General features: G+C 46.7%; 1 protein-coding gene across 1 annotated transcript in view; it reads left to right on the top strand.

Annotated features, from left to right (window-relative positions):
* musk (muscle, skeletal, receptor tyrosine kinase) overlaps positions 1-13,010 on the top strand; it is an 87,347-nt gene extending 74,337 nt beyond the window's left edge. Inside the window, exons 16-18 of the mRNA XM_055873604.1 lie at positions 6,113-6,261; positions 8,262-8,458; positions 10,162-13,010. Coding sequence (XP_055729579.1) covers positions 6,113-6,261; positions 8,262-8,458; positions 10,162-10,797 — 982 coding nt within the window. The 3' untranslated portion in view covers positions 10,798-13,010. The remainder of the gene's footprint in view (positions 1-6,112; positions 6,262-8,261; positions 8,459-10,161) is intronic.
* The last annotated feature ends 14,869 nt before the right edge of the window (positions 13,011-27,879 follow it).

The following is a 27,879-nucleotide window of genomic DNA, read 5'->3' as shown; positions in this document are numbered from 1 at the left end:
TCCACGACCGTTACCGCTGTTTCCTTGGCAGATGGTAATTTAGGCAAGGGAATAAAATGAGCCGCCTTCGAGAACCGGTCCACCACGGTCAAAACAACCGTCTTGCCCTGGGAGGGCGGGAGACCGGTAACAAAATCTAGCGCGATGTGGGACCAGGGTCTCGAAGGGACCGACAGCGGTTGGAGTAACCCATCTGGGGGTCGATTAGAACTCTTCCCAGTGGCACAAACCGAGCAAGCCAAGACAAAACTGTGAATGTCACGAGCCATCAGCGGCCACCAAAAGCGTTGCTTCACTAAAAAGCTAGTACGGCTGACTCCTTGATGACACGCTGTGTTGGAGCAATGCCCCCACCGAATAACATCGGACCGACACCCCTCCGGCACAAACAACCGATTAGGCGGACAACCGGGCGGAGGCTCTACTCCTTCTAAGGCCGTTTTGACCCTCGATTCCACCTCCCATGTGAGAGTGGAGACCACTAGGGTCCCGGGTAGGATGCACTCGGGAGTGGATGGACGTTCGGAATGGTCAAAAATACGAGAAAGGGAATCGGGTTTGACATTCTTGGAGCCCGGCCGATACGAGAGAGAAAAGTCAAAACGTCCGAAAAAGAGTGCCCACCGCGCCTGCCTGGAATTGAGTCGCTTGGCGGTTCTGATATATTCCAAATTTTTGTGATCGGTCCAAACTATAAAAGGTACCCCCGAACCCTCTAACCAATGGCGCCACTCCTCCAGTGCTAACTTCACTGCCAACAACTCTCTGTTGCCAATGTCGTAGTTGCGTTCCGCAGGTGATAACCGATGGGAAAGGAACGCGCAAGGGTGCATCTTGTCGTCAGAAGAGGAACGTTGGGAAAGTACCGCACCTACCCCCACCTCTGAAGCGTCTACCTCCACCACGAACTGACGCGAGGGATCGGGAGCTATGAGGATGGGAGCCGAAACAAAGCGGCTCTTGAGTTTGGTGAATGCAGCCTCGGCTGCATCGGACCACCTGAACGTCACTCTGGGGGAGGTTAACCTGTTGGGGATGGGGGCGCTGTTTAGACTATTTATGCTAATTTGGCTAATTTTTTAAACGGCTTCCCACAAAATCCTTGATCGTACAATATGCATATTATTATTATTATTGGATAGAAAACAGTCTATAGTTTCTATAGGAGTTGAAATTTTGTCTCTAAGTGGAACAGAGCCCATTCTACAGCAATTTCCCTGACATGGAGTCAGATTTGAGAAATGTTGGCCACTCTTCTGAAGTCAGTTAAAAGGGCACTGTCGTTGCTATGACTATACGGACACTTCTTACGTCTTCCCTGGATGCCTTTACGTGATGACGATTCCAACGGGGTCGATTGCGCGTTCACAGGCCCTACAAATGAAAAAACCCTGAAGCTAGTCATTCTTTGGGAGCTGCGTCATGAGCCTAGAGGACACCGGCGCGCACCTGTTCCAAGCGTTAGTTTAGCCTGTTATATTTCTCCGGTCATCTTTTCACTCGTTATAGGAGTTAAAAACATCATAAGGTAGTTAATTTAAAGCGTTTTATAGCAATTTATATCCGTTTAGTGCGATTTTGGGACATTTATTTTTGCAACGATGTGAAAAGTTGGGCACGCTTTTCAGTTCATCCCGAACGCAGTTGACATTTCCACATGGCAAGAGGACAGCTTTCCACCAAAAGACGATTTCTCCCAAGAAAGGATCCTTTGCCCAAGATACTGATGGAAGAACAGCTCAAGGTAGGACATTTTTATTATGATAAATCGTGTTTCTGTCGAAACATTTTAGTGGCTTAGGACGCCATGTTTTTTGACGTAGCTTCGCTTGGCGCAAACTGTATTGAAAAGTAAGGATAAATTAAAAAATGTAATAACGCAATTGTATTAAGAATTAAATTGTCTATCAATCCCTGTCCACCCTATATTTTTTAGTCACGTTTATGAGTATTTATGTATAAGAGTAGATCACTGTCTAAGTGGCGCAAGGACTTTTTCTTTACCAGCTTGTCTACATTTCACATTGTCTAACCATGATTTTGGTGGCTAAATATAAACATTTTCGATCAAACTGTATATGCATGTTGTAATGTGATGTTACAGGAGTGTCATCGGAAGAATTCTGAGAAGGTTAGTGAAAAAATTAATATCTTTTGGCGATGTTGACTTTTATCGCTCACTTTGGCTAGAATCAATGCTGGGCTGCTAATTGCTATGTGCTAAGCTAATATAACGATTTATTGTGTTTTCGCTGTAAGACACTTAGAAAATCTGAAATATTGTCTGTATTCACAGGATCTGTGTCTTTCGATTCGTGTATGCTGTGTATTTTTACGAAATGTTTGATGATTAGTAGTTAGGTAAACACGTTGCTCATTGTAATTATTCTAGTCCATTTGTGATGGTGGGTGCAATTGTAAACTATGCCATCTACCTGAAATATGCACTTTTTTCTAACAAAACCTATCCCATACCATAAATATGTTATCAGACTGTCATCTAATGAGTTTTTTTGTTGGTTAGGGGCTATAAATATCTTAGTTTAGCCGAATTGGTGATGGCTACTGGTGTTGGTGGACAAATAAAAGATGGTGGATTATGCTAATGTGTTTTTAGGTAATAGATGTACATCTTTACATATTGTTTCTTCCCTGTAAAACATTTTAAAAATCGGAAATGTTGACTGGATTCACAAGATCTGTGTCTTTCATTAGCTGTATTGGACTTTAATGTGTGAAAGTTAAATATTTAAAAAAAATATTTTTTTTGAATTTCGCGGCACTGGTTTTTCAGTGGGGGGGGGGGGGGTGTGCCGCTAGCGCCACGCTGATCCTAGACAGGTTAAGGCGGTAAGAGAAGCGACTATCTGGCTAAAGTTGCGAACGAAACGCCGGTAGAAATTGGCGAATCCCAGAAACCTCTGTAGGGCCTTACGGGAATCTGGGCTTGGCCAATCCACCACAGCCTTAACCTTGTCAGGATCCATGCGAATACCTTTCAGTCGAGACGATGTAACCTAGGAATGGAACGGATTGTGCATGGAAAATACATTTTTCCGCCTTGACAAAAAGTCCATTCTCCAACAACCTCTGAAGCACTCGTCTGACGTGCTGAACGTGTTCCTGGAGAGAAGAAGAAAAAATCAGTATGTCATCCAGGTAAACATATATGAACTGATCAATCATATCTCTCAGCACGTCATTGACGAGTGCCTGGAAAACCGCTGGGGAGTTGGATAACCCAAAAGGCATGACCAAATACTCGAAGTGCCCTCTGGGGGTGTTAAACGCGGTCTTCCATTCGTCCCCCCTCCTTATGCGAACCAAATGATAAGCATTACGTAAATCCAACTTAGTGAACACGGATGCTCCCTGTAACCTTTCAAAGGCTGAGGACATCAACGGTAAGGGATAGGTATTCTTCACTGTGATGTTATTCAACCCACGGTAATCAATGCAAGGACGCAGAGATCCGTCCTTCTTCCCCACAAAGAAGAACCCCGCCCCCGCTGGAGAAGAGGAAGGACGAATGAATCCAGATGCCAGAGAATCAGAGATGTATCTCTCCATAGCCTCTCTCTCAGGAACAGAGAGTGAATATAACTTGCCTTTAGGCGGAGACTCACCTGGCAATAACTCTATTGCACAGTCATAGGGACGATGCGGAGGAAGAGAAGCAGCACGGGACTTACTGAACACCTCCTTCAGGTCGAGGTATTCAACGGGCACGTTAGACAAATCCACTGCCTCCTCTAGAAACACAGAATCAGACACAGATGAACAAGCAGACACTAAACAGGACTCAAGACACTTGTTACTCCACATCGATATAGAGTTATGACCCCAGTCAACTCTGGGGTTGTGTTGGGTGAGCCAAGGGTGGCCGAGAACTAATGGTGCAAGGGGTGAGTCCATGAGTAGAAATGATAGTGTCTCAGTGTGATTGCCAGAAGTGATGAGTGTGATAGGTTCAGTGGTGTGAGAAATGTTGGGGAGTTCTTGACCATTGAGAGCGTTGACGGATATCTTGTGCGTGAGTGAGGTGATAGGAATCTGGAGCTTGTGAGCGAGCTTGAAGTCCATGAAATTACCCTCTGCTCCTGAGTCCAGTAAAGCTTGGGTGTCGTGCGTGTGGGTGGCCCATCTTAGTCTTACCGGGAGGAGAGTAGATGATGAGGTCTTCTCTGTGATGACACCACCCGATAGTAGCCTCATACTTACTACCGGGCCTGATCTTTTACCGGACAGGAGTGGATAAAGTGGCCCGCTCTACCACAGTAGAGACAAAGTCCTTGGGATCTCCGCCTCTCCCTCTCCTCCCGGGAGAGGCGAGCTCTCCCCACCTGCATGGGTTCGTGAGCGGAGGCTGAACTGGCCGTGTTCCCGCTGCTGGCATGCCAACCCTCCGTGTCGTTATACGGTCTGTTAGGGTATGCTCGGCGGCCAATACGACTCAGACGAGCGTCGACCCTCAATGCTAGTTCCACTAGTCCATTTAAACTCCTGGGAAGGTCCAGAACATAAATCTCCTTCTGGATCCGGTCCTCCAGCCCATGCAGGAACATGTCCCACTGCGCCTCCTCGTTCCACTGACATTCTACGGCCAGAGTGCGGAATTGAATGGAGTATTCCGATACTGAACGGTCTCCTTGGCGAAGGTCAGCGAGTAGTCTGGCCGCCTCCCTACCCGCCACGGCCCGATCGAAGACCCTTCTCATCTCCTCGGAGAGTGTCTGGAAGGAGGTGCAGCATGGGTCCTGGTTCGCCCACACCGCCGATCCCCAAAGGGCCGCTTTGCCTGATAGCAGTGTGAGTACGAATGCTACCTTAGACTGTTCACGGTTGAAGGTCCGTGGCTGCAACGAGAAATGCATGGAACATCTCGTCAGAAAAGCTCTGCAATAGTCAGGATCACCTGAATAACCCTCTGGTGTCGGTAGCCGTGGCTCTAGCTGGGAATCCGGCTCTGGCGGGGCGTGTTGAACTGCCGGTGTAGGTGGTGCAGCGAGACCCTTCAGATGTTGTAATTGTTGGGTCAGCTGGGATACCTGCGTCGCAATAGCTTGTACTGCCCGACCTGTGCTAGAGATGTTCTCCTCTTGTTGGTCCATTCTCGTGATACTGCGGGAAATGACTTCGGTCAGACTCGTTGAACTCGCTGCATCCATGATGTGGTCAGATCGTTCTGTCACAATACAGAGGCGGATGCAAGATGCAAGCAACGATGGTTTAATGAAATAGTTTACAGCATCAACAGGACAGACAGAATATACTCAGACAGAATCCAACCCAGGGCCTAGGGCACATCCTCTGATGATAGCGCACTGAGAAATCCAAGGGAGTGAGTCCGGCTGGGTAGGAAGGAGCACAGCAGATAATCCCCACAAGGGCTGTGAGAGAAAGAGCAATGACACACGACACAACCTCAGGGAAGAAACAACGATCTGACAACAAGAAACACAGGTTACAGAACATATAAAGGGGAAGATAATTAATTCCAGCTGGCGCAGACAATCAGGCCAAGATTGGAAACCACGCCCACACAAACACAGGAGAGAGAGAGAGAGAGAGGCAGTGGATTCATGAACCGTGACAAGGAGTCCTTCACCATGTAGCAGTGATGGATTAGGTTCAGGAGTCTTTCACCACGTAGCAGTGATGGATTAGGTTCAGGAGTCCTTCACCACGTAGCAGTGATGGATTAGGTTCAGGAGTCCTTCACCATGTAGCAGTGATGGATTAGGTTCAGGAGTCCTTCACCATGTAGCAGTGATGGATTAGGTTCAGGAGTCCTTCACCACGTAGCAGTGATGGATTAGGTTCAGGAGTCCTTCACCATGTAGCAGTGATGGATTAGGTTCAGGAGTCCTTCACCATGTAGCAGTGATGGATTAGGTTCAGGAGTCCTTCACCACGTAGCAGTGATGGATTAGGTTCAGGGGTCCTTCACCACGTAGTAGTGATGGATTAGGTTCAGGAGTCCTTCACCACGTAGCAGTGATGGATTAGGTTCAGGAGTCCTTCACCACGTAGCAGTGATGGATTAGGTTTAGGGTCTGTATGAGGTGATTACATTGTATATCTGTTATTACTGTGTTGTCCTATTCCTCAGAGCCCCAGGTCTCCAGCCCATCAAGCCCTTCACCATGGTAGCAGTCAAGATGCTGAAGGAGGAAGCATCCGCTGACATGCAGAACGACTTCCAGAGAGAAGCCGCTCTCATGGCTGAATTTGACCACCCCAACATCGTCAGGCTGCTAGGTGAGTTAGTTTGACCACGCCAACATAGTCAGGCTGCTAGGTGAGTTAGTTTGACCCCCCCCCAACATAGTCAGGCTACTAGGTGAGTTAGTTTGACCCCCCCCCCCAACATAGTCAGGCTACTAGGTGAGTTAGTTTGATCACCCCAACATAGTCAGGCTGCTAAGTGAGTTAGTTTGATCACCCCAACATCGTCAGGCTGCTAGGTGAGTTAGTTAGTTTGACCCCCCCAACATAGTCAGGCTGCTAGGTGAGTTAGTTAGTTTGACCACCCCAACAGTGTCAGGCTGCTAGGTGAGTTAGTTAGTTTGACCACCCCAACAGTGTCAGGCTGCTAGGTGAGTTAGTTTGAACATCCCAACATTGTCAGGCTGCTAGGTGAGTTAGTTAGTTTGATCACCCCAACATAGTCAGGCTACTAGGTGAGTTAGTTTGACCACCCCAACATAGTTAGGCTGCTAGGTGAGTTAGTTTGACCACCCCAACATAGTCAGGCTGCTAGGTGAGTTAGTTTGACCACCCCAACATAGTCAGGCTACTTGGTGAGTTAGTTAGTTTGACCACCCCAACATAGTCAGGCTGCTAGGTGAGTTAGTTTGATCACCCCAACATAGTCAGGCTGCTAGGTGAGTTAGTTTGACCACCCCAACATAGTCAGGCTGCTAGGTGAGTTAGTTTGACCATCCCAACATAGTCAGGCTGCTGAGTGAGTAGTTAGTTTGACCACCCCAACATAGTCAGGCTGCTAGGTGAGTTAGTTAGTTTGACCACCCCAACATAGTCAGGCTGCTAGGTGAGTTAGTTTTACCACCCCAACATAGTCAGGCTGCTAGGTGAGTTAGTTTTACCACCCCAACATAGTCAGGCTGATAGGTGAGTTAGTTTGACCACCCCAACATAGTCAGGCTGCTAGGTGAGTTAGTTTGACCATCCCAACATAGTCAGGCTACTAGGTGAGTTAGTTTGACCACCCCAACATAGTCAGGTTGCCAGGTGAGTTAGTTTGACCACCCCAACATCGTCAGGTTGCTAGGTGAGTTAGTTAGTTAGACCACCCCAACATCGTCAGGCTACTAGGTGAGTTAATTTGATCACCCCAACATTGTCAGGCTGCTAGGTGAGTTAGTTTGATCACCCCAACATTGTCAGGCTGCTAGGTGAGTTAGTTAGTTAGACCACCCCAACATCGTCAGGCTACTAGGTGAGTTAATTTGATCACCCCAACATCGTCAGGCTACTAGGTGAGTTAGTTTGATCACCCCAACATTGTCAGGCTACTAGGTGAGTTAGTTTGACCACCCCAACATAGTCAGGCTGCTAGGTGAGTTAGTTTGATCACCCCAACATCGTCAGGCTACTAGGTGAGTTAGTTTGATCACCCCAACATTGTCAGGCTGCTAGGTGAGTTAGTTTGACCACCCCAACATCGTCAGGCTGCTAGGTGAGTTAGTTTGATCACCCCAACATTGTCAGGCTGCTAGGTGAGTTAGTTTGACCACCCCAACATTGTCAGGCTGCTGGGTGAGTTAGTTAGTTTGACCACCCCAACATAGTCAGGCTGCTGGGTGAGTTAGTTAGTTTGACCACCCCAACATAGTCAGGCTGCTAGTTGAGTTAGTTTGACCATCCCAACATAGTCAGGCTGCTGGGTGAGTTAGTTAGTTTGACCATCCCAACATAGTCAGGCTGCTAGGTGAGTTAGTTAGTTTGACCACCCCAACATCGTCAGGCTACTAGGTGAGTTAGTTAGTTTGACCACCCCAACAGTCAAGCTGCTAGGATTTAGGTTGGGGGTGACCCTTAGTGTGCGCTGTAAGTCATGCATGTCATCCTGGTCCCCAGAAACCAGTGTCACCAGAATAATTCCTTAGTCACAGTGACACTGTAGTTATTCTGGTAACACACTATGTTTACACCAGAAAGGTCAGAGGTTACAAAGCATTTGGTTTGTATGCTATGAGGCAACACTAGCGTGTGTGTGTGCGTGTCCTCTCCTCCAGGTGTGTGTGCGGTGGGGAAGCCTATGTGTCTGATGTTTGAGTACATGTCTTACGGAGACCTGAACGAGTACCTGCGCCGCCGTAGCCCCACCCAGCAACACAGCCTGAGCCAGGCCAGCCTATCAGGACGCAGCTTCTCCTCCGAACTGGAGTTGGGGCCGCTGTGCTGCGAAGAACAGCTGTTCATATCCAAGCAGGTGCAACAAAACGTTAATACACATAAGTTTGGACACACCTACTCATTCAAGGGTTTTTCACAATTTTTACAATTTTCTACATTGTCGAATAATAGTGAAGACATCAAAACTATGAAATAACTCATATGGAATCATGTAGTAACCAAAAAAGTTTTAAACAAATCAAAATATATTTTAGATTCTAAGTAGCCACCCTTTGCCTTGATGACAGCTTTTCACACTCTTGGCATTCTCTCAACCAGCTTAACCTGGAATGCTATTCCAACGGTCTTGAAGGAGTTCCCACATATGCTGAGCACTTCTTGGCTGCTTTTACTTCACTCTGCAGTTCAACTCATCATAAACCAGCTCAATTGATTTGAGGTTGGGGGGTTGTGGAGGCCAGTTCATCTGATGGTTAAGTGTGCCTTGAATTCTAAATAAATCACTGACAATGTCACTAGCAAAGCGCCATCACACCTCCTCCTCCATGCTTCACGGTGGGAACCACACATGCTGAGATCATCTGTTTACCTACTCTGCATCTCACAAAGACACAGCGGTTGGAACCAAAAATCTCAAATTTGGACTCACCCGACCAAAGGACAGATTTCCACTGGTCTAATGTCCATTGTTCATGTTTCTTGGCCTAATCAAGTCTCTTCTTCTTATTGGTGTCCTTTAGGAGTGGTTTCTTTGCAGCAATTCAACCATGAAGTCCTGATTCATACGGTCTCTTCTGAACAGTTGATGTTGAGATGTTGCTGTTACTTGAACTCGAATTTGGGCTGCAATTTCTGAGGCTGGTAACTCAAATGAATTTATTCTCTGCAGCAGAGGTAACTCTGGGTCTTCCTTACCTGTAACAGTCCTCATGACATCCAGTTTCATCATAGCACTTGATGGTTTTTGCGACTGCACTTGAAGAAACTTCATGTGATAATGATGGACTGTCGTTTCTCTTTGCTTATTTGAGTTGTTCTTGCGATAATATGGACTTGGTATTTTACCAAATTGGGCTGTTTTCTGTATACCACCTCTACCTTGTCACAACACACCTGATTGGCTCAAACACATTAAGAAGGAAAGATATTCCACAATTTAACTTTTAACAAGGCACACCTGTTAATTGAAATGTATTCCAGGTGACTACCTCATGAAGCTGGTTGAGAGAATGCCAAGAGTGTGCAAAGCTGTCATCAGGGCACAGGGTGGCTACTTTGAAGAATCTCAAATATAAAATATATTTTGAGTTATTTCCTAGTTGTGATGTCTTCACTGTTATTCTACAATATAGAAAATAGTAAAAATAAAGAAAAACCCTTGAATGAGTAGGTGTGTGCAAACTTTTGACTGGTACTGAAAATATAACATTTTTCTTCAATACAACATTACAATACAGACAATACAAATGTTAATATTGTTAGCATTTCCCATAGAAAAACATGAATCACTTAGCCGCCATGCTAACAGACAGTGTTAGGCTAATAGTAGGGAACTGTTAGCATTTCCCATGTAAAAACATGTCAAACTGAGCCGCAATGCTTATACTAGATTACCACCAAAAACAGTTATTACTAAGACAGGAAACTTTTAGGATTTCCCATAGGAAAACAAGAGACATTTAGCCATCAAGCTAACACTAGCTGGGCATGTACAGTTGTATATTTTCATGATGGCTAATGCTACCAAGCTAACCCTTGGTTTCCCATCCTCTTCGCCAGGTGGCGGCGGGCATGGCGTACCTGTCAGAGCGTAAGTTCGTCCACCGCGACCTGGCCACCCGGAACTGCCTCGTAGGAGAGGAGATGGTGGTTAAGATCGCCGACTTCGGTTTATCCAGAAACATCTACTCTGCTGACTACTACAAGGCCAATGAGAACGATGCTATCCCCATCCGCTGGATGCCCCCAGAGTCCATCTTCTACAACCGTTACACCACGGAGTCGGACGTGTGGGCCTACGGGGTCCTTCTCTGGGAGATCTTCTCCCACGGCATGCAGCCGTACTACGGCATGGCCCACGAAGAGGTCATCTACTACGTTAGAGACGGCCACATCTTGGCCTGCCCTGAGAACTGTCCTGTAGAGCTGTTCAATCTGATGAGACTGTGTTGGAGCGGACACCCCACAGACAGACCCAGCTTCAGTAGTATCCACCGCATCCTGGAACGTATTCATGAGCAGACGTTGAGACCGGCCATGCCGACACCAGAGTTAAGGCCATCTTTATCCACTCTACCAACCCCAGAGTTAAGACCCACTCTATCCACCCTGCCAACCTTGCCTGCCCTGCCTAACCTATCTCCTTTTTCCCCCCACCCTGCCCTGTGCCCTGTGCCCGGGGCCGTAGCCAATTGATTGATACGGCAAGCTGCCAGGCATTTACTCAAATGTACAGTCATTAGTGATTTTAATAGATCCTGTCCCTCCCCAGAGCTAAGATCTCTGGATCCTGTCTCGTCTCGGACTCAAATAATGTTGGTCAGGACAGGGGGCGCCATTGTTCAACTGATTCATGGTGAAGAAGACCAGCGATGGTAGACATTAATGTTGTTGGCCAGGACAGGGGCAGCAGACTGATGAAATGACATGAACTAAGTCTAGTGCCAAGACAACTGGATATTTAGGAGAGGCTGATATCGGAGAGGAAATCGTGATTACGAGCTGTTAATCCTCCACTGCTTTCCCTCACACTGACATCTGATTCGCTGCTTCAAACTGGTTCACCTCTCCCCTGCCTGGAAACTATATTTTAGAAACGACCACCTGAGAAAGAGCTGCAGCTGAACGGAGAACGTGTTAATCCACATTGCCCATACTCTATATACATTTACATTTAAGTCACTTAGCAGACGCTCTTATCCAGAGCGACTTACAAATTGGTGCATTCACCTTATGATATCCAGTGGAACAGCCTCTTTACAATAGTGCATCTAACTCTTTTAAGGGTGGGGGGGGGGGGGGGGGGGGTCAGAAGGAATGCTTTATCCTATCCTGGGTATTCCTTAAAGAGGTGGGGTTTCAGGTGTCTCCGGAAGGTGGTGATTGACTCCGCTGTCCTGGTGTCGTGAGGGAGTTTGTTACACCATTGGGGTGCCAGAGCAGCGAACAGTTTTGACTGGGCTGAGCGGGAACTGTACTTCCTCAGAGGTAGGGAGGCGAGCAGGCCAGAGGTGGATGAACGTGAATGTTTCTATTGGGAAGCAAACCATGGGGATATTCATCCTTTCATCTGCCATATCTGTGAGCTCAAAGCTGACTAGAAGGGTATTTTACAGGCAGATTACAGAGGTTAGAGAGGTAATGTACAGTTAGTACAGTCAATTCATTCAGTACTTAACTAGTACATCATTTATTAAGCATACTGACAATATGTCATCAAATAGGCTCAGCATATTCCAGCATCCACACATATTAACTGTCATGTTTTTGCTTGTTTTTAGACAAATTGCTATTCCACTTTTGGGCATTCTCATTATGTTGTACTATTGGTACTTTTTTAAAATCTTGTATACTTTATCGACATAGCACATTTAGATACAATTATTCTCATAGACTTGAGCACAGCTTTCTGTGGGAGAGTGGTGACTGGGTAGTGGTCATTCTAGGTTAACAACGGTCAGTTTTGAAATGCATTGCAACAGATGTCTACTAATAAGCTGTTTGAATTCTAATGTGAATTTCTGGAGATTTGTTGGGTGTGGTGTTGAGTTGAATATTGGTTTGTGAAGAGCGTCAATTGTTATTTTAAGTTAAATTAAACTTGTGTGATCATCGGCACCACATTCATTTAAACGATCGATTAACTAAAATGTTTTAAACTACTTGTGACCTCTCTAAAATGTGTGCTTCGATACTGATTGTTTAAATAGAACTGGTTTTGCTCATCTCACATAAACAATGATCCATAAGCCCATGTAGTGTAGACACATCAACCCTTTACTAGCAGTATAAAGAACCCTTATTTCTGAGACGGTGTCCCAAATGGCATGGTATTCCCTACATAGTGCACTGAATAGGGGATGAGGTGTAATTTGATTCCCTACATAGTGCACTGAATAGGGAATAAGGTCTAATTTAATTCCCTACATAGTGCACTGAATAGGGAATAAGGTCTAATTTAATTCCCTACATAGTGCACTGAATAGGGTACGAGGTGTAATTTGATTCCCTAAATAGTGCACTGAATAGGGTACGAGGTGTAATTTGATTCCCTACATAGTGCACTGAATAGGGAATAAGGTCTAATTTAATTCCCTACATAGTGCACTGAATAGGGAATAAGGTCTAATTTAATTCCCTACATAGTGCACTGAATAGGGTACGAGGTGTAATTTGATTCCCTACATAGTGCACTGAATAGGGAATAAGGTCTAATTTGATTCCCTACATAGTGCACTGAATAGGGAATAAGGTCTAATTTGATTCCCTACATAGTGCACTGAATAGGGAATGAGGTGTAATTTGATTCTGTACTAAATCATAATTGTTGTATCAGTCAACATGTTTGTTACAGATCTTGTAAGATAGATGGCACTGTTTCACCACAATCACCCTCAGTTCAATAAACGTTTGGTCCATAAAGAAAGTCTAGGGCACATAATTGTTCCAGCATGTGCTCTTTCTCTGAAGGGAATGTAGTGGACACAATAGAACACTTTAACAAACTGACACACAGGATTCACCTCCTCCACCAGACAGACAGACAGGATTCACCTCTTCCACCAGACAGGATTCACCACCTCCACCAGACAGACAGACAGGATTCACCTCTTCCACCAGACAGGATTCACCACCTCCACCAGACAGACAGACAGGATTCACCTCTTCCACCAGACAGACAGACAGGATTCACCACCTCCCCCAGACAGACAGACAGGATTCACCTCCTCCACCAGACAGACAGGATTCACCACCTCCTCCACCAGACAGACAGGATTCACCTCCTCCACCAGACAGGATTCACCACCTCCACCAGACAGACGGACAGGATTCACCTCTTCCACCAGACAGACAGACAGGATTCACCACCTCCCCCAGACAGACAGACAGGATTCACCACCTCCCCCAGACAGACAGACAGGATTCACCTCCTCCACCAGACAGACAGGATTCACCTCCTCCACCAGACAGACAGGATTCACCACCTCCTCCACCAGACAGACAGGATTCACCTCCTCCACCAGACAGACAGGATTCACCTCCTCCACCAGACAGACAGGATTCACCACCTCCACCAGACAGACAGGATTCACCTCCTCCACCAGACACACCAACATTAATGTTTCTCTAATGATTTTGTCAGTAAGTAAACAAAAGTGAAATAAACAATAAAACATTAAACTTCCAAAATAATAAAGTCATGACAAAGGTCATTATGTGCAAATAGTTAAAGTACTAGATAAAGTACCCCCCCCCCCCCCCCCCCCTCCCCCCCCTTCTCCTGGAAACATCAGTCACGTACTGGATGTGTCTTCTCAGGCAATGTGTGTGTTGTACAAGTGTCCCATAGTAAGATGTCGAACCGGGTGGACTGAAAGAGAACTTGGGTTATGGTGTGTAACCCCGGTTCTCTGAAGGAGTTCAGGGAGACATCTCATCAGATCTCTTGTAAGACTCATGTAAGAGGTAGTTCTTAGAAAGAGGAAACCAGAGCATTGCAGGGTGTTATATCGACAAGAGGGGCATACACCCACAAAACTCTGATTGGCCTGTTAAACATTCCCTTTCCATGTTGATTAACTTTGTAAACACACTACCAGTCAAGTTTGAACACCTACTGATACAAGTTTTTCTTTTTACTATTTTCTACATTGTAGAATAGTAGTGAATACATCAAAACTGTGAAATAACACATTTGGAATCATGTAGTAACCAAAGAAAGTGTCATCCTTTGCCTTGATGACAGCTTTGCACAGGCTTGGCATTCTCTGAACCAGCTTCATGAGGTAGTCACCTGGAATGCATTTTAATTAACAGGTGGGCCTTGTTAAAAGTTCATTTGTGGAATTGCTTTCCTTCTTAATGCGTTTGAGCCAATCAGTTGTGTCGTGCAAGGTAGTGGTGGTATACAGAAGATAGCCCTGTTTGGTAAAAGACCAAGTCCATATTACGGCAAGAACAGCTCAAATAAGCAAAGAGAAACGACAGTCCATCATTACTTCAAGACATGAAGGTCAGTTAATACGGAACATTTCAAGAACTTTGAAAGTTTCAAGTTCAGTCTCAAAAACAATCAATCGCTGATGAAACTGGCTCTCATGAGGACCACCACAGGAAAGGAAGACCCAGAGTTACCTCTGCTGCAGAGGATACGTTCATTAGAGTTACCAGCCTCAAATTTCAGCCCAAATAAATGCTTCACAGAGTTCAAGTAACAGACCCATTTCCACATCAACTATTCAGAGGTCGAATTGCTGCAAAGAAACCCCTACTTAAGGCAAATGTATAAAAAAATATATATATATTACATTTACATAAATATTCAGTCCCTTTACTCAGTACTTTTTTGAAGCACCTTTGGCGTCATTTATAGCCTCAAGTCTTCTTGGGTATGACGCTACAAGCTTGGCACACCTGTATTTGGGGAGTTTCTCCCATTATTCTCTGCAGATCCTGTCAAGCTCTGTCAGGTTGGATGGGGAGTGTATCTGCACAGCTATTTTCAGGTCTCTCCAGAGATGTTCGATTGGGTTCAAGTCCGGGCTCTGGCTTGGCCACTCAAGGATATTTAGAGACTTGTCCCGAAGCCGCTCTTGCGTTGTCTTGGCTGTATGCTTAGGGTCGTTGTCCTGTTGGAAGGTGAACCTTTGCCCCAGTCTGAAATCCTGCGTGCTCCGGAGAAGATTTCCTCAAGGATCTCTCTTGTACTTTGCTCCATTCATCTTTCCCTCAATCCTAACTAGTTTCAATCCCTGCAGCTGAAAAACATCCCCACATTATGATGCTTCCATCACCGTGCTTCACTGTATTTGTATTTTGTTCCTGCCAAGGCAGCAGCTACTCTTCCTGGGGTTTATTATGGATCCCCATTAGTTCCTGCCAAGGCAACAGCTACTCTTCCTGGGGTTTATTATGGATCCCCATTAGTTCCTGCCAAAGCAACAGCTACTCATCCTAGGGTTTATTATGGATCCCCATTAGTTCCTGCCAAAGCAGCAGCTACTCTTCCTGGGGTTTATTATGGATCCCCATTAGTTCCTGCCAAAGCACCAGCTACTCTTCCTGGGGTTTATTATGGATCCCCATTAGTTCCTGCCAAAGCAGCAGCTACTCTTCCTAGGGTTTATTATGGATCCCCATTAGTTCCTGCCAAAGCAGCAGCTACTCTTCCTGGGGTTTATTATGGATCCCCATTAGTTCCTGCCAAGGCAGCATCTACTCTTCCTGGGGTTTATTTTGGATCCCCATTAGTTCCTGCCGAGGCAGCAGCTACTCTTCCTGGGGGTTATTATGGATCCCCATTAGTTCCTGCCAAAGCAGCAGCTACTCGTCCTGGGGTTTATTATGGATCCCCATTAGTTCCTGCTATAGCAGCAGCTACTCGTCCTGGGGTTTATTATGGATCCCCATTAGTTCCTGCTATAGCAGCAGCTACTCGTCCTGGGGTTTATTATGGATCCCCATTAGTTCCTGCTATAGCAGCAGGTACTCGTCCTGGGGTCCATTAAAATTAAAGCAGTTTATACTATTTTAAAACATTACGATACATTTACATGTTTCACAAAACTCCACCACTGCCACATATCTACAGTACTAAATCCATGTGTATGTATAGTGCGTATGTTATCGTGTGTGTGTGTGTATAGTGCGTATGTTAACGTGTGTGTGTGTGTGTGTATGCATGTGTCTGTCCCAATGTGTGTGTTTCTTCACAGTCCCCGCTGTTCCATAAGGTGTATTTTGATCTGTTTTTTAAATCTGATTTTCCTAAGTCCCTCTTTGTAGCACCTGACCACATGACTGAACAGTAGTCCAGGTGCGACAAATCTAGGGCCTGTAGGACCTGCCTTGTTGATAGTGTTGATAAGAAAGCAGGGCATAGCTTTATTATAGACAGACAGACTTCTCCCCATCTTAGCTACTAGTGCATCAATATGTTTTGACCATGACAGTTTACAATCTAGGGTTACTCCAAGCAGTTTAGTCATATCAACTTGCTCAATTTCCACATTATTTATTACAAGATTTAGTTGAGGTTTAGTGAGTGTTTTGTTCCAAATACAATGATTTAATTTTTTGAATTATTTAGGACTAACTTATTCCTTGCCACCCATTCTGAAACTAACTGCATCTCTTTGTTGAGTGTTGCAGTCATTTTAGTCGCTGTAGTAGCTGACGTGTATAGTGTTGAGTCATCCACATACAGACACTCTGGCTTTACTCAAAGTCAGTGGCATGTTGTTAGTAAAGATTGAAAAAAGTAAGGGGCCTAAACAGCTGCCCTGGGGAACTCCTGATTCTATCTGCAAGGGGCCTAAACAGCTGCCCTGGGGAATTCCTGATTCTACCTGGATTATATTTGAGAGGCTTCCATTAAAGAACACCCTCTGTGTTCTGTTAGACAGGTAACTCTTTATCCACATTATAGCAGGGGGTGTAAAGCCATAACACATTATAGCAGGGGGTGTTAAGCCATAACACATTATAGCAGGGGGTGTTAAGCCATAACACATTATAGCAGGGGGTGTAAAGCCATAACACCTACATTTTTCCAGCAGCAGACTATGATCGATAATGTCAAAAGCTGCACTGAAGTCTAACAACACAGGCCCCCACAATCATTTTATCATCAATTTCTCTCAGTCAATCATCAGTCATTTGTGTAAGTGCTGTGCTTGTTGAATGTCCTTCCCTATAAACAAGCTTAAAGTCTGTTGTCAAATTGTTTACCTTGAAATAGCATTGTATCTTGTCAAACACATCTTTTTCCAGAAGTTTACTAAGGGTTTGGGTACAGGCTGATTGGTCAGATATTTGAGCCAGTAAAGGGGGCTTTACTATTCTTAGGTAGCGGAATGACCTTAGCTTCCCTCCAGGCCTGAGGGCACACACTTTCTAGTAGGCTTAAATTGAAGATGTGGCAGATAGGAGTGGCAATATCGTCCACTATGATCCTCAGTAACTTTCTATCCAAGTTGTCAGACCCCGGTGGCTTGTCATTGTTGATTGACAACAATACATTTTTTCCCTCTTCCACAATGACTTTACGGAAATCAAAAGTACAATTATTGTCTTTCATAATTTGGTCCGATATACTTGGATGTGTAGTGTCAGCGTTTGTTGATGGCATGTCATCCCAAAGTTTGCTTATCTTGCCAATGAAAAAGTCATTAACCTGTCTAGGATCAGCGTGGCGCTAGCGGCACCCCCCCCCCCCCCCCCACTGAAAAACCAGTGCCGCGAAATTCAAAAAAAATATTTTTTTAAAATATTTAACTTTCACACATTAAAGTCCAATACAGCTAATGAAAGACACAGATCTTATGAATCCAGTCAACATTTCCGATTTTTAAAATGTTTTACAGGGAAGACACAATATGTAAAGATGTACATCTATTACCTAAAAACACATTAGCATAATCCACCATCTTTTATTTGTCCACCAACACCAGTAGCCATCACCAATTCGGCTAAACTAAGATATTTATAGCCCCTAACCAACAAAAAAACTCATTAGATGACAGTCTGATAACATATTTATGGTATGGGATAGGTTTTGTTAGAAAAAAGTGCATATTTCAGGTAGATGGCATAGTTTACAATTGCACCCACCGTCACAAATGGACTAGAATAATTACAATGAGCAACGTGTTTACCTAACTACTAATCATCAAACATTTCGTAAAAATACACAGCATACACGAATCGAAAGACACAGATCCTGTGAATACAGACAATATTTCAGATTTTCTAAGTGTCTTACAGCGAAAACACAATAAATCGTTATATTAGCTTAGCACATAGCAATTAGCAGCCCAGCATTGATTCTAGCCAAAGTGAGCGATAAAAGTCAACATCGCCAAAAGATATTAATTTTTTCACTAACCTTCTCAGAATTCTTCCGATGACACTCCTGTAACATCACATTACAACATGCATATACAGTTTGATCGAAAATGTTTATATTTAGCCACCAAAATCATGGTTAGACAATGTGAAATGTAACTCAGCTGGTCAGAATTTGTCCTTGCGCCACTTAGACAGTGATCTACTCTTATACATAAATACTCATAAACGTGACTAAAAAATATAGGGTGGACAGGGATTGATAGACAATTTAATTCTTAATACAATTGCGTTATTACATTTTTTAATTTATCCTTACTTTTCAATACAGTTTGCGCCAAGCGAAGCTACGTCAAAAAACATGGCGTCCTAAGCCACTAAAATGTTTCGACAGAAACACGATTTATCATAATAAAAATGTCCTACCTTGAGCTGTTCTTCCATCAGTATCTTGGGCAAAGGATCCTTTCTTGGGAGAAATCGTCTTTTGGTGGAAAGCTGTCCTCTTGCCATGTGGAAATGTCAACTACGTTCGGGATGAACTGAAAAGCGTGCCCAACTTTTCACATCGTTGCAAAAATAAATGTCCCAAAATCGCACTAAACGGATATAAATTGCTATAAAACGCTTTAAATTAACTACTTTGTGATGTTTGTAACTCCTATAACGAGTGAAAAGATGACCGGAGAAATATAACAGGCTAAACTAACGCTTGGAACAGGAGAGGGTCGGTGTCTTCCACGCGCGTTACGCAGCTCCCAAAGAATGACTAGCTTCAGAGTTTTTTCATTTGTAGGGCCTGTGAACGCGCAATCGAGCCCGTTGGAATCGTCATCACGTAAAGGCATCCAGGGGAAGACGTAAGAAGTGTCCGTATAGTCATAGCAACGACAGTGCCCTTTTAACTGACTTCAGAAAAGTGGCCAACATTTCTCAAATCTGACTCCATGTCAGGGAAATTGCTGTAGAATGGGCTCTGTTCCACTTAGAGACAAAATTTCAACTCCTATAGAAACTATAGACTGTTTTCCATCCAATAATAATAATAATATGCATATTGTACGATCAAGGATTTTGTGGGAAGCCGTTTAAAAAATTAGCCACATTAGCATAAATAGTCTAAACAGCGCCCCCATCCCCAACAGGTTAAAGTAGTTTGCAATATCAGTGGGTTTTGTGATGAATGACCCATCTGATTCAATGAGCCATCTGATTCAATGAGCCATCTGATTCAATGAGCCATCTGATTCAATGAGCCATCTGATTCAATGAGCCATCTGATTCAATGAATGGAGCCGAGTTCGCTTTTTTTCCCAAAATGTCATTTACATTTTTACATTTTAGTCATTTAGCAGATGCTCTTATCCAGAGCGACTTACAAATTGGAAAGTTCATACATATTCATCCTGGTCCCCCCCGTGGGAATTGAACCCTGGTCCCCCTGTGGGAAATGAACCCACAACCCTGGCGTTGCAAGCGTCATGCTCTACCAACTGAGCCACAAGGTACCATTTAAGGTGCCCCAAAGCTTTTTACTATCATTCTTAATATACTTTATCTTTGGTTCATAGTGTCGTTTATTTTTCTTTTAATTTATTTTAGTCACATGATTTCTTAATTTGCAGTACGGTTGCCAATCAGTTGGGCTGCCAGACTTAATTGCCATACCTTTTGCCTCATCCCTCTCAACCATACAATTTTCCTCTTCAATCAAAGGGGATTCAACAGTTTTTACTCTTTAATTAATGGGTGCATGCCTGGTTGCTCCTCATTACACAACACAGACCAGCAAATATTCTTCACATCATCAACATATAAATCACTACGAAACTTCTTGTATGACCTCTTATACACTATATTAGGCCCAGCCTTTGGAACTTTGGTTTTCCTAGATATGGCTACTATATTGTGATCACTACACCCTATGGATTTGGATACTGCTTGAAAGCAAATATCTGTAGCGTTAGTAAAGATGTGATCAATACACGTTGATTTTATTCCTGTGCTGTTTGTAACTACCCTGGTAGGTTGACTGACAACCTGAACCAGGTTGCAGGCTCTGGTTACAGTTTAAAGTTTTTCCTGAGAGGGCAGCTTTATGATAGCCAGTCAATATTTAAATCACACAGAAAATATACTTCTCTGTTGATATCACATACATTATCAAGCATTTTACACATATTATCCAGACACTGACTGTTAGCACTTGGTGGTAGCAGCTTCTCACAAAAATGGGCTTTGTTGGCAAATGTTTCTCACCATAGAGCTGCCTATGATGACAGCTGGTGATGTTGAATAGGCAGGTCTCTCAGGCAGCCTCACGGTCTGGTGAGGGTGGGAGCTCCGAGGATCTGAACCCGAGGTAGAATCCACCGGAGAGGGGGACGGAGACGGAGCCGAGGACGAAGACACAGGTACCTCCGGATCCGATCTTGATTGAGAAGCGACCAAGGACGAAGGCACCGAAACCTCTGCATCCAGGGAGGCAAAGTTGTTTCTGGTCAGTTCCGGGCTCAACATCTAGATGGAGACCCCCGTTGCCAGAAGACGTCTTCTACGACTTCCGCTGGGAGTGACGTACCTCAATGTGACGTACCTCAATGTGACGTACCTCAATGTGACGTATCTCCATGTGACGTATCTCCATGTGACGTACCTCCATGTGACGTACCTCCATGTGACGTACCTCCATGTGACGTACCTCCATGTGACGTACCTCAATGTGACATATCTCCATGGCTGGTTGGTTGGGTCGAGATCAGCTCCGTTCTCCCTGGCTCTTGGGGTACACTCCATTCTGGATTTACGGCACCTCAACAAGCATCTGAGAGTCTACACATTTCAAATGCCAAAGCATTGCATGCTGTCAGATTGGAACACGTGGTTCACCACAGTAAAGCTTAAGGAGTTCATCCTGCAGGAGATATCTAACGTTTCCCTTCAGGGGCATAGCCTACGGATATCTCACCTTACCATTCGATCTGCCCCTTGACCCACGGACATTCACCAAGTGTGCCGAAGCCACCCTAGGAGACCCCTTCGGGGATGGAACCCTGCCGAGCACCGGCCAGTCGGCTGTGGAGAGCACCAGCCAGTCGGCTGCGGAGAGCACCAGCCAGTCGGCTGCGGAGAGCACCGGCCAGTCGGCTGCGGAGAGCACCGGCCAGTCGGCTGTGGAGAGCCAACATGGCGCCTAAACTTTCTCCAGACCAGAGCGGCGTCCGGCTACTTGCGTGGAAGAAGAAAAAAAAGTAGGTGGACGTGGGTTCTCCAGTAGCTTGTGAAGGTTTGCTACCTGCTTGCTAAGAGTAGCCACTTCGCTCCTGTAGTTCTCCGCAAGCAAGTAGTTGCTACATTGAAAATCAGCGCGGCCCACATTGTCCCGGAACAAAGCAAAGTAAACACAGCTCCTGCAGTGTCTAGCTGGGCTTTCGCGTCTCTCCCCCTATACAGAATCTGGCAGGATCCCGGGAACAGATAGCAGCGCTCACAGCAATATGACTAGGTCAAAGGTCAAAACAGTTTTGAGTTTTGTCCCCATTCACCTTCATAACATAGCCTGGTGGAACCAGCCTGATGGCTGCGTTTACCATTCTATTTCACATGTCATGATATCTGAAGGAAAGTGAAAAGCAGCGATCAGGTTGGTTCCATCATGCAAATCATAACCACCATTGAGAAGGTAATCAGTGCTGTGTGTGTGTGTGTGTGATCGACCAGTATATTTGATGAGGGTTCAACTGATCTATGCTGCTATGCCCATCAATAACCTCACCTCTCTCACATCTGTCTGACCTGTTCAAATTAAACATAGTACTTGTTTGTGCGTCAGATATGACCTATCCTAACTGCCATTGGTAATAGAACGGCAGCTACGTGTGTATGTGTTCACAGGAACATGGTCCCGTGTGGCTCAGTTGGTAGAGCATGGCGCTTGCAACGCCAGGGTTGTGGGTTCAATTCCCACGGGGGGACCAGGGTTCAATTCCCACGGGGGGACCAGGATGAATATGTATGAACTTTCCAATTTGTAAGTCGCTCTGGATAAGAGCGTCTGCTAAATGACTTAAATGTAAATGTAAAAATGTAACATGTATGGAGCCAGAACATGGAGACTAGCAAGATAATGTGATGGAGATCAGACCAGCAGATGGGCTTGATACGTATGTCTCCGCATGGACAGAGATCTGGCACTGCGAATGGACAGAGATCTGGCACTACGAATGGACAGAGACCTGGCACTATGAATGGACAGAGATCTGGCACTACGAATGGACAGAGACCTGGCACTCCGAATGGACAGAGACCTGGCACTCCGAATGGACAGAGACCTGGCACTCCACATGGACAGAGACCTGGCACTATGAATGGACAGAGACCTGGCACTCCGAATGGACAGAGACCTGGCACTCTGAATGGACAGAGACCTGGCACTCCACATGGACAGAGACCTGGCACTATGAATGGACAGAGACCTGGCACTACGAATGGACAGAGACCTGGCACTATGAATGGACAGAGACCTGGCACTCCGAATGGACAGAGACCTGGCACTCCGAATGGACAGAGACCTGGCACTACGAATGGACAGAGACCTGGCACTCCGCATGGACAGAGACCTGGCACTCCGCATGGACAGAGACCTGGCACTCCGCATGGACAGAGACCTGGCACTACGACTGGACAGAGACCTGGCACTACGAATGGACAGAGACCTGGCACTCCGAATGGACAGAGACCTGGCACTACGAATGGACAGAGACCTGGCACTACGAATGGACAGAGACCTGGCACTCCACATGGACAGAGACCTGGCACTCCACATGGACAGAGACCTGGCACTACGTATGGACAGAGACCTGGCACTCCGAATGGACAGAGACCTGGCACTCCACATGGACAGAGACCTGGCACTACGTATGGTCAGAGACCTGGCACTCCGAATGGACAGAGACCTGGCACTTCACATGGACAGAGACCTGGCACTCCGAATGGACAGAGACCTAGCACTACGAATGGACAGAGACCTGGCACTCCGAATGGACAGAGACCTGGCACTACGAATGGACAGAGACCTGGCACTACGTATGGACAGAGACCTGGCACTCCGAATGGACAGAGACCTGGCACTCCACATGGACAGAGACCTGGCACTACGTATGGTCAGAGACCTGGCACTCCGAATGGACAGAGACCTGGCACTTCACATGGACAGAGACCTGGCACTCCGAATGGACAGAGACCTAGCACTACGAATGGACAGAGACCTGGCACTCCGCAAGGACAGAGACCTGGCACTTTGCATGGACAGAGACCTGGCACTTCGCATGGACAGAGACCTGGCACTACGAATGGACAGAGACCTGGCACTACGAATGGACAGAGACCTGGCACTACGAATGGACAGAGACCTGGCACTACGAATGGACAGAGACCTGGCACTCTGAATGGACAGAGACCTGGCACTCTGAATGGACAGAGACCTGGCACTCTGAATGGACAGAGACCTGGCACTCTGAATGGACAGAGACCTGGCACTCTGAATGGACAGAGATCTGGCACTCTGAATGGACAGAGACCTGGCACTCTGAATGGACAGAGACCTGGCACTCTGAATGGACAGAGACCTGGCACTCTGAATGGACAGAGACCTGGCACTCTGAATGGACAGAGACCTGGCACTCTGAATGGACAGAGACCTGGCACTCTGAATGGACAGAGACCTGGCACTCTGAATGGACAGAGACCTGGCACTCTGAATGGACAGAGACCTGGCACTACGAATGGACAGAGACCTGGCACTACGAATGGACAGAGACCTGGCACTACGAATGGACAGAGACCTGGCACTCCGCATGGACACCCAAACAAGGGCACTGCGTTCATCCACCTCTGGCCTGCTCGCCTCCCTACCACTGAGGAAGTACAGTTCCCGCTCAGCCCAGTCAAAACTGTTCGCTGCTCTGGCACCCCAATGGTGGAACAAACTCCCTCACGACGCCAGGACAGCGGAGTCAATCACCACCTTCCGGAGACACCTGAAACCCCACCTCTTCAAGGAATACCTAGGATAGGATAAAGCAATCCTTCTGCCCCCCCCCCCCCCCTTAAAAGATTTAGATGCACTATTGTAAAGTGGCTGTTCCACTGGATGTCATTAGGTGAATGCACCAATTTGTAAGTCGCTCTGGATAAGAGCGTCTGCTAAATGACTTAAATGTAATGTAAATGACAGAGACCTGGCACTACGTATGGACAGAGACCTGGCACTCCGAATGGACAGAGACCTGGCACTCCACATGGACAGAGACCTGGCACTACGTATGGTCAGAGACCTGGCACTCCGAATGGACAGAGACCTGGCACTTCACATGGACAGAGACCTGGCACTCCGAATGGACAGAGACCTAGCACTACGAATGGACAGAGACCTGGCACTCCGAATGGACAGAGACCTGGCACTACGAATGGACAGAGACCTGGCACTACGTATGGACAGAGACCTGGCACTCCGAATGGACAGAGACCTGGCACTCCACATGGACAGAGACCTGGCACTACGTATGGTCAGAGACCTGGCACTCCGAATGGACAGAGACCTGGCACTTCACATGGACAGAGACCTGGCACTCCGAATGGACAGAGACCTAGCACTACGAATGGACAGAGACCTGGCACTCCGCAAGGACAGAGACCTGGCACTTTGCATGGACAGAGACCTGGCACTTCGCATGGACAGAGACCTGGCACTACGAATGGACAGAGACCTGGCACTACGAATGGACAGAGACCTGGCACTACGAATGGACAGAGACCTGGCACTACGAATGGACAGAGACCTGGCACTCTGAATGGACAGAGACCTGGCACTCTGAATGGACAGAGACCTGGCACTCTGAATGGACAGAGACCTGGCACTCTGAATGGACAGAGACCTGGCACTCTGAATGGACAGAGATCTGGCACTCTGAATGGACAGAGACCTGGCACTCTGAATGGACAGAGACCTGGCACTCTGAATGGACAGAGACCTGGCACTCTGAATGGACAGAGACCTGGCACTCTGAATGGACAGAGACCTGGCACTCTGAATGGACAGAGACCTGGCACTCTGAATGGACAGAGACCTGGCACTCTGAATGGACAGAGACCTGGCACTCTGAATGGACAGAGACCTGGCACTACGAATGGACAGAGACCTGGCACTACGAATGGACAGAGACCTGGCACTACGAATGGACAGAGACCTGGCACTCCGCATGGACAGAGACCTGGCACTATGAATGGACAGAGACCTGGCACTCCACATGGACAGAGACCTGGCACTACGAAGGGACAGAAACCTGGCACTCCGCATGGACAGAGACCTGGCACTCCGCATGGACAGAGACCTGGCACTACGAATGGTCAGAGACCTGGCACTACGAATGGACAGAGACCTGGCACTACGAATGGACAGAGACCTGGCACTCCACATGGACAGAGACCTGGCACTCCACATGGACAGAGACCTGGCACTACCAATGGACAGAGACCTGGCACTACGAATGGACAGAGACCTGGCACTCCACATGGACAGAGACCTGGCACTACGAATGGACAGAGACCTGGCACTCCGCATGGACAGAGACATGGCACTACGAATGGACAGAGACCTGGCACTACGAATGGACAGAGACCTGGCACTACGAATGGACAGAGACCTGGCACTATGAATGGACAGAGACCTGGCACTCCGCATGGACAGAGACCTGGCACTATGAATGGACAGAGACCTGGCACTCCGCATGGACAGAGACCTGGCACTATGAATGGACAGAGACCTGGCACTACGAATGGACAGAGACCTGGCACTACGAATGGACAGAGACCTGGCACTCCACATGGACAGAGACCTGGCACTCCACATGGACAGAGACCTGGCACTACGAATGGACAGAGACCTGGCACTACGAATGGACAGAGACCTGGCACTCCACATGGACAGAGACCTGGCACTACGAATGGACAGAGACCTGGCACTACGCATGGACAGAGACATGGCACTACGAATGGACAGAGACCTGGCACTACGAATGGACAGAGACCTGGCACTACGAATGGACAGAGACCTGGCACTATGAATGGACAGAGACCTGGCACTACGAATGGTCAGAGACCTGGCACTACGAATGGACAGAGACCTGGCACTACGAATGGACAGAGACCTGGCACTCCACATGGACAGAGACCTGGCACTCCACATGGACAGAGACCTGGCACTACGAATGGACAGAGACCTGGCACTACGAATGGACAGAGACCTGGCACTCCACATGGACAGAGACCTGGCACTACGAATGGACAGAGACCTGGCACTCCGCATGGACAGAGACATGGCACTACGAATGGACAGAGATCTGGCACTACGAATGGACAGAGACCTGGCACTACGAATGGACAGAGACCTGGCACTATGAATGGACAGAGACCTGGCACTCCGCATGGACAGAGACCTGGCACTATGAATGGACAGAGACCTGTCACTCCGCATGGACAGAGACCTGGCACTATGAATGGACAGAGACCTGGCACTACGAATGGACAGAGACCTGGCACTACGAATGGACAGAGACCTGGCACTCCACATGGACAGAGACCTGGCACTCCACATGGACAGAGACCTGGCACTACGAATGGACAGAGACCTGGCACTACGAATGGACAGAGACCTGGCACTCCACATGGACAGAGACCTGGCACTACGAATGGACAGAGACCTGGCACTCCGCATGGACAGAGACATGGCACTACGAATGGACAGAGACCTGGCACTACGAATGGACAGAGACCTGGCACTACGAATGGACAGAGACCTGGCACTATGAATGGACAGAGACCTGGCACTCCGCATGGACAGAGACCTGGCACTATGAATGGACAGAGACCTGGCACTCCGCATGGACAGAGACCTGGCACTATGAATGGACAGAGACCTGGCACTACGAATGGACAGAGACCTGGCACTACAAATGGACAGAGACCTGGCACTACGAATGGACATTTTACTAGACACAACATTTACTTGTGTTGTATTTTTTAATGATTGAAATAAATGGTATCAGTCAATATGAGGAGGAAGAAACCCTGTGTATTCTGGACCAGGATCAGTCAATATGAGGAGGAAGAACCCCTGTGTATTCTGGACCAGGATCAGTCAATATGGGGAGGGAGAAACCCTGTGTATTCTGGACCAGGATCAGTCAATATGAGGAGGGAGAAACCCTGTGTATTCTGGACCAGGATTAGTCAATATGAGGGGGAAGAAACCCTGTGTATTCTGGACCAGGATCAGTCAATATGGGGAGGGAGAAACCCTGTGTATTCTGGACCAGGATCAGTCAATATGAGGAGGGAGAAACCCTGTGTATTCTGGACCAGGATCAGGTATCA

Source organism: Salvelinus fontinalis, chromosome 21 (assembly GCF_029448725.1).
Source record: "Salvelinus fontinalis isolate EN_2023a chromosome 21, ASM2944872v1, whole genome shotgun sequence".
In the NCBI taxonomy this organism is placed as follows: domain Eukaryota; kingdom Metazoa; phylum Chordata; class Actinopteri; order Salmoniformes; family Salmonidae; genus Salvelinus; species Salvelinus fontinalis.
Note: the sequence above shows the minus strand (reverse complement) of the source record. Positions and strands in the feature narration are given on the sequence as shown.